The sequence below is a fragment of the Pygoscelis adeliae genome, unplaced genomic scaffold (assembly GCF_000699105.1).
Source record: "Pygoscelis adeliae isolate BGI_AS28 unplaced genomic scaffold, ASM69910v1 Scaffold213, whole genome shotgun sequence".
NCBI classification, from domain to species: domain Eukaryota; kingdom Metazoa; phylum Chordata; class Aves; order Sphenisciformes; family Spheniscidae; genus Pygoscelis; species Pygoscelis adeliae.
Genome location: NW_008824410.1, coordinates 1,252,051 through 1,259,851, shown reverse-complemented (window position 1 = coordinate 1,259,851; position 7,801 = coordinate 1,252,051). Strand labels below are relative to the sequence as shown.

At 51.7% G+C, this 7,801-nt stretch overlaps 2 protein-coding genes across 2 annotated transcripts in view; one reads left to right on the top strand and one right to left on the bottom strand.

Moving 5' to 3' along the window:
• The window catches only part of NPHP4 (nephronophthisis 4), a 162,621-nt gene extending 155,741 nt beyond the window's left edge, over window positions 1-6,880 (top strand). The window contains 1 exon segment of the mRNA XM_009320569.1: window positions 6,804-6,880. Coding sequence (XP_009318844.1) covers window positions 6,804-6,880 — 77 coding nt within the window.
• Window positions 6,881-7,440: 560 nt separating this feature from the next.
• AJAP1 (adherens junctions associated protein 1) overlaps window positions 7,441-7,801 on the bottom strand; it is a 16,318-nt gene continuing 15,957 nt past the window's right edge. The window contains exon 6 of the mRNA XM_009320568.1: window positions 7,441-7,513. Coding sequence (XP_009318843.1) covers window positions 7,441-7,513 — 73 coding nt within the window. The remainder of the gene's footprint in view (window positions 7,514-7,801) is intronic.

Here is a 7,801-nt window from a genome sequence, read left to right as displayed (position 1 = left end):
AAACTGAACACAGTATTCGAGGTGCGGCCTCACCAGGGCCGAGTACAGGGGCACGATCACTGCCCTGCTCCTGCTGGCCACACCATTTCTGATACAGGCCAACAATTGGCTTGTTCCTTTCTTGTTTCTCACAAGGGACTGAGCAAGCTTTGGTGTCGTGGTCAATTTAGAAGCCATTTTCCAAAAAAACTCCCACATCCCACTCCTGAAATTTGTCTCTTGTGCCAAGAGAGGCCCACCCTTTGAAAGTCCATGCCTAAAACCCGTCCCCGGCCAGCCCCGAGGCGTCACGCCTAATACAGCGGGGACCACAGCTCAGCAAAACAACGGGCAGACTCAGGCTTTCAGGCTTCTTCCTATTTACCCTGATGATGTATCGGGCTACAAAATTTTGGAAATACCCTTCACCACCACCTCGAGCTGCTGCAAGCTGCCAGGAGCCGGGGGAGCTGCCTGCTGCGAACTCCCTGCTCGCTTCCCGCTCGCCCTGCCCTGCCCAGCAATCCACTGCCCTGCTCTTGGGAACAGAGTGGTGCACGAGCACCGCCTCAGACACGGGGTCCGTGGGGAGCAGGAGCAGGATCCGCCCCGCACACGCGGCATCCCGCATCGGGGAAAGGGGGTTTGCAACAGCTGAGCGCCCCGCGAGCAGCTGGGGAGGGCAGCTGGGAGCCCTGCAGCAGCCAGCAGGCAGGAGGGGAGCTCCTCTGCTGCCCGCTCCTCTCGCTGCGGCATTACGCTTCCTCTGACCTCCTACGGCAGAAATGCACTTTGTGAATTTGGCCCAGACACATCCTTCTAGCTATAATGCCAGCCTGTTTCCATTCTCCTTTCCTTCCAGACCAGCCTCCAGAGCGCTCCGCCATCCCTTCCAGAGCTGGAGGAATCAGGGGGCGGGGCAGCCGCGCTCCTCCTGTTTTTCGGGAAGCGTCTCCCCCGCTCCCCGCTGGCAGCCTGCCGCACCAGCAGCACGGTGCACACCGACACCAGCCCTGGCCGTCCCCCATCACCTGCTGCTGCGGTCCAGTCATGTCGCCACCGCTGGAAACACATTTCCAAAAAGAACCAAAACTATATATATATATATATGTATACATACATATATATGTTTATACATACACACACACACGTATATATATGTATATATGTCTACCTATATATACACATATAGGTTTGAAAGGCAAGCTGCCAAAGTAGAAAACATCGGTTCACCTAGTTTGTATTATGCGTGTTAAAGAAATGAGACTTTTAGCCCATGACATCTTCTTTAAAAATGAGTATTTAAGATCTTCAAAAATTGCTACAGTACAAAAAGTGTTTGTGTGTGTATATATATATTTTCTCTCTACATATATCGTATGTATGTATGCGTATGGACCGGAATGAATGACCCCACCAGAAGAGACACCCCACTTGTCCTCCACAACGTTTCTAGGCGTTATCGACTTAGCTTCAGCTTCTCGCGAAGTCTTTGCATCGGTACATGGCACATAATGGTATTATTGGCACAGGTTCAGAGTCACAGTCCACGTCCAGGCTCTAGGCGCTCAGTCCTTCCCTCTCAGTCCCTCGCCGGTTCCTCATCCTCCATGGGATTCTTTGCTCGCACAGTTTTCTTTCTCTTCTCCAAAAAACGCACTCTCTGAAAAACGCAGTTACCTATAGGCGTGTTCATTTTTATAAAAATATATTTGGCCCATAGAACGCTGCTCTTTGAGTCTCCTACTGGTAAACAGAAATGGTAGGTACAGGTAACCCATTATTTTTTTATATTTTTTACAGGTTCACCAATGGAATCCTGTTAAGGACGAGAAGAAAAACAAAGATTAAATCATGACAGGGAAACGCATCACGACTTGCATCGCTTCTTTGGTGCCCCCCAGGAGCCCAGAGGCTTCCCCCTCCTCCCAGCAGCGGCACAGCAGGGCTCAGGGGAGCAAACGCCAATGGCAGCGGGTGAGCATCCCAGGGGAGCGGGGTACGGAGGAAGCGGGATGTCAGCGACCTCCCCCTCCCCAGTTGCCAGTCTGCATTTGGGACTGGGACCACTACTTCTGCCTCCCGGGAGAAGCCCCAGCCTTGCCCAGCTCGTTTTCAGCCGTGTTTCGTGGGGCAGCCTTCTGACTGGGGATGCACGCGTTGGGACGGGGATGCTTTTGGTGAGCAGCGGGAGTGACTAAGAGGCTTCAGTGTGCCTCACTGCACACTTTTATCTTCTCAGGGCGTTTTGCAAAGCGTGATTTATTTCTGAGCATCCTTGCATTCTGGAGCTTTTCATACTTGGCCTAAGAGCAGCGAGTGCTCTGGCAGATGAGAAGGCGATGGCGAGTACTAACAAGATTTTCTAAAGTTAAATGCCCTAAAGAAATCAATAGAGAATTGGTTAAGCATCAAAACCAGAGTCCTATTGAAGTTCTTCTTAAGCTATTTATCTGCTGTCTTCTGAAATATCTCTTCCTCCATAATCTTTAAACCTTTATGCAAAGACAATTACTCCTCATCATTAGCGTGCGGCCACTTGCTTTACGTGTATAGCGATACATGCTGTAATACAGCTAAGCGTGCCTGAGACAGCTACCCACGTGCGGGCTTTATATACAGCAGATCTATATATGGCATATGCAGAAGTGCTGCCTATAGCGTGCTCATGACATACACGCCCTAATCTCTGCTATGACCTCTGACTAGCTGGTTATTAGCATCTAGACATGCAATACGCTTTATGTTCCAGGGTTCTTTCTTCAACATTATTTTTAAGCAGGATGCCCGATATATACCACCTCCAAGAACAACACTGAAGTCTTAATTAGCGAGACAGATTTTACAGAGTCCTTAATCTCCTGCGCCGGGGCTGTGTTGGGACTGCTGTTATTCCTCTGAAGACAAGCCTGGATTTTTTATGATGACTCATTATCTGCTAATGTTAATACAAACCATTTGCTGTTGTTAGGCAGAACGGGGCCATCGCAGCAGCTGCTCGCCGTGTTCAAAGCATGGAATTACCATACAATACTGTGAATTTTAACTGCCTTATGCAAAGCTAGGGTCAGATCAATGTTACCGTACCAGTACGATTTTCAGGTCTCAAATCACCACTTCCCTAACAGCGATGCTGAACATTTACATAGTTCTGGATGAACACTACTTAATGCATGCATTGCAGGATGTAAAATTTATATTGTATTCCAAATAGCCTCTTTGTGCAAAGTAGGTCAGCGCTTGATCAACCTTACAGATTTTTGTATAATCTCATTCCATGGGGTTTTTCAGTCAAAGACGGTGGGATTAAGGACAAGAATAATGCGAAATCTCAAACTTCATTTCAGAAAGCCCCAAAGCCAGTATGGAATCAAAGCAAAACAGCCACAGTTTGCTGTGGTGCCTGGCAAAGCCACTCGAGTCTTCAGCAAATTTCACCTTTTGGTTTGCAAAACGCAGCGCCAAGCCTCTGCCTTGGCGCTGCGTCTCCTCTGTCATCTGCCGTGATCGGGGCACAGACAGTTTTGCTTTTATACCTCCGAGCAGATAATTCTCCAGTGAGTTGCCCGGCACAACTGCTTTAAGTGAATGCTTTACTCTTCACCTAAACCAGCCCCGGGCCACGCTGCTGCCGCTGCGCCTGAACGCCGGGCTGCCCGGACAGGCCAGGTCCTCTCTTTGCAGACGGGCTGCCTGCCGCCCCGGGGCGCCCAGCGGGGCCTGACGCCGGCGGAGGCAATCTGCTGGAAAGCTCCAACAGCTGCTCACCGCGGGCAACATCGCCCGCTCCTGGGAGGGCCAGCGCGCCGGCAGGGACCGCGCCGGTGGCACAGGAACCCTCCCCGTCCCTCCTGTTGGCACGGGATGAATCTGACCCCAGGAAATAACTTCAACATCTGCTTGCCGTGTAACTAGATGAGTTTCACCAGGTTTCCTGACACAACCTCAGTGCTGCCTGCAGCTCTCCAGGCTGGAGACTGTTCTGCGGCGCTGTCCCTTACATCTGCTCCCTGCAACCGCTCAGCCCAGCCTCACGACGCCGTCAGCATCGTCAAATGCCAGACTGCCATTTAGGCAGCACGACGTTCAGTACTCGCCCGGTGCTGATGGACCGTAATATGTAAAGTCCACATTAAACTCCAACCAGCCTCCCAGTGCTCATCTAGTCGAAATGTCCACACACTCTCTCTGCCCTGCCATCCCTGTCCCTGGCCACACCTTCCGTCTTGTGCCTCCAGCTCTGACTCTACACGTTCCGTAATACTAATTTGCTTCTTAGACAGCTAAGAGCTGTGAAGTGCCATCAATTAAAACTTGTACAGTGCTTTGAGCCTTTCCAAGGAGAGAGGTTTCCGGCACGGAGACCGGTGCAGCGTCTGACCCCTCCCAGTGCGTGGCCGTGCGCCTGCAGAACGGGGAGAGCCTCCCACCCTCCACTCGCCCCGGCTGCAGGGGTGCCCCGCTCGTGCCGCCCGCTGTCCCCTGCACACACCGAGAGAAAGGGGCTGGGGAGAGAAAGCTGCACGTAACCCCTCCAGCCAGGAAGCTCTGCGTGCTCTAGAGCATCCTTCCACCTCTGCCGAGATGCAGCGGGCCAGCACCCACTGTCACCTTCAGGCTACGTTGCTGCTACTGTAAAAGCCAGCCAGGAAAATGGCCATCCCTCCAGAAGAGGTGCAGCCCGAAGCAGCTGCATCTGCTTTTCCACCAGCCCCTCCTCTAGAAACGAGAGCTGGAAAGGCATCCTCAGTCCCACCGCTCCTCCTGCACTTAGCAGCATCTGTCCAGTGACAGTACAAGACAACCACGACGACAGGGGACAGTCTACCAGGGAGCTTATCTCAATGCCATCTGCTCTCGGAAGGTTTTACCTTACACAGTGACATGTGAAACTTGAAATATTCATTTTGTCTGTGGGACGTCCCAACTGGCACATATGCATTTATGCAAAACGCTGTCTGGATGGGGTTGCAATGCATCTTTCAACCGCAGGCTTTTGGGAAGCTACGGGGAGCCGTGCTGACCGCCACGGGCTGCGGGGCGAACACCGGGCTGCAGGGACAGCTCTGCAGCACCGCTGCGCAGAGCAAAGCCCACTCGGAAGACGTACTGGCAGTTCCTCACTCTAACAGCCATGCCCCGGCAGAAGATGTAGGCAAACGTGCATGGGGAATGGTACAGTGTGGAAAAAATATTAAGCAACCTTTTTTGAACTTCTAAAGGATTTGGGTAGACCCCATTTTGGGACAAGGGCAATTTCTCCTGTTACCTGTGCCATGGTGACATTGTCTACATTACTGCCCACATATGGCAGGGATCTATGGCAACCACCTGTTTTTTACCATGACGTACCACTTCTGCGTGTGTAATGAAAATGGAAATACCCTGGTGCAAATACACATATGCATGTGTACATATGCAGAGAACAGTTTTTGGATTAATCTCGTTTTGTTAACATTAATGAAACCAAACATCAGCTTCCAGAACTGTATAAATAATTGAAACACTATCATGGAGCTAATGCTCCAAGTACGACTCGGATGGATTTTTCAAGAGCGTGTCAATACGCGTTTTATGGATTCCATGAAAACGGGTCAATGAGAATTTCAAGGATTTAATAAGGCATAATGGACCGGCTTTGGACTATTTAAAGAAATCTACAGAGACGACCAGGGCACGGTCTTTGGCACAGAGTTTCACAGGACCTCGGGCAGGAGCGGTGGGAATTGCACAGGCTTCCCATAGTGGGCAACAGCTCAGAGCTGCTCATTCTCCTTCCCTCTACTTCAGGCACGAGAGCTGCTGATGGCATCCAAGTACGACTGGCTTGGGTTTTGTGTTGGTTTTTAAAAAAAAAACATTTTAAGCCAATGGACAGACATCATAAACTACAAAGCTCACGGTGGAAAAGGTACAGTGGACTATTGCTGTTTGCTTTCTGAAGCTGGCACCCGCACGTGCCGTTGAGGAAGACCCTGCAGAACCTCTCTGTTTATCCTCTAGCTGCCCTTGCTCACTAACACCAGCTCTCTGGCCAGGTACCTTCGCCCTTTGTCCCCCCCCGGGACAGCGGCCACAACAAAAGAGTCAGAGAAATAATGACGGAATATTAATAGATGGGGAGTGAGAGCCTTTTAAATTTAACAGTAAAGCCCCTCCAGCCAGGAGAGGCTGTCAGGGGGCAGAGATGCCCTGGCTGAGCAGCGGGGTCATGCCAGCGAGACCCTGTGGGCGAAGACGCCGGTGGGCAGGCGGCTGAACCCTTGCTTTCTGCTTTCTGCTTTCTGCCCTCCGCCGCGCAGGCAAGGAGGTGCACACCTCACCTGGCCTGCCCCGACGCAGCCAGCCCCGAGCACAGCCGAGACCATTAACTTTTTATTCCCTTCCATTCTAATCTAATTATATTCCTGTGTTCAATAGCTAAGCATAATGTTAAACAGGCTCTTCCAAGTAAGCTGCAGTCAGGGAAGGCTGGAAACTTCATTTACACTGAATATATGATTCATTACAGCAGGGACTTGGGACAGACCAATTAATTCACCTGAGCGTGTGGCTCGAATGGGCACTGCTGCCCCACGGTGAGCTGGCACACCGTGAACCCTCATTGCTTTTCCTGCCACCGCTGTCGGCCGTGCCACCTTCAAAAGCAGTACAAGGAGGTGAAAAAGGCTCAAGCCAAGCCAAAAAGGAAAAAAAATCCCCAAACAATGTACTGTTGAAACCAGCACAACACCGTTGTACTCCTTTGGTTGCAGCAGTATCCAAGGCGTGAACCTGGCTGCTGGGGACCGCGCACATAGGCTTGCAGGCTCGGCTTCCCGCAGAGCAACGTGGGGCACGGGAGGAGGAGGAGGAGGACGATGACCCCGGCACCCTCGCAGCAGGAGCATGGAAGCGCTGATGACAGCAAACATCATCAAATGAGCTTTCGGGTACTGATGGAGCATGCATGTCAGATGCATGACCCTTGAACGAGATGGGCTGTCCATCATGCAACAAGAGGTTAATTACAGATCAGGCCATTTCATGGCACGGAAATTACTATCGCTTGTCGAGGTTTTAGAGGTGGGCTGGAACCACAAGATCAGGCTGAAGTTCAAGGCTGCCCCAGGTACCCTTTGCGCTCAAGTCCACATCCATCCCAGTCCCTGATGTTTAGCTCATGCCCATCTGTAATTCACCTCCATGGAAAAGCCATTTTGGTACCCAACGTCCCATCCATGGCGGGAGATGCGCCTGGCCATCCCAGGCGGGGGAGCCACCCTGCTCGGGTCCAACATCCCAAAAGAAGCGCTAACAGGAGGATGGCACCAGGCAGGGAAGAGAGCGGCTGCTGGTGGGCAGGGGATGATGGGCACGGGGTGGTGGACACGGGATGGACGCGGGGGGAGCATGGTACGTACCAGGAAACAGCCCGATGGCGTCTGCCCTGCCCCCAGAAGTCAAACAGGCTTCGGCCAGTCAGCAGGAGATTTCAAACCATTTCTCAGACACAAAGGCCACGGGAATAAGATGCCGGTCAGAAGAAGAGGGTCTGCAGCGAGCAGAAAAAGGGGCTTGCACATGCTGGTATGTAACACACAAGGAGCAAGCCGAGGTGGCCTGCTGCAAAAATCAGCTTTTTTAGAGGGGGAAAAAAAACATCTCTCTAAAGTAATGCTTTGAATGGGCTTATTGGCCTTGGAAACCAGGGTGGTGCAAAGCAGAGAAAGAAGAAGAAAAAGATGGACTGCAATACTGAACGTTTTTACCCCTGTGCACGAGCACCTGTTAACACAGCCAATTGCTCTGGGGCTATGAGACCCCAAATGGCAGGAGGGCA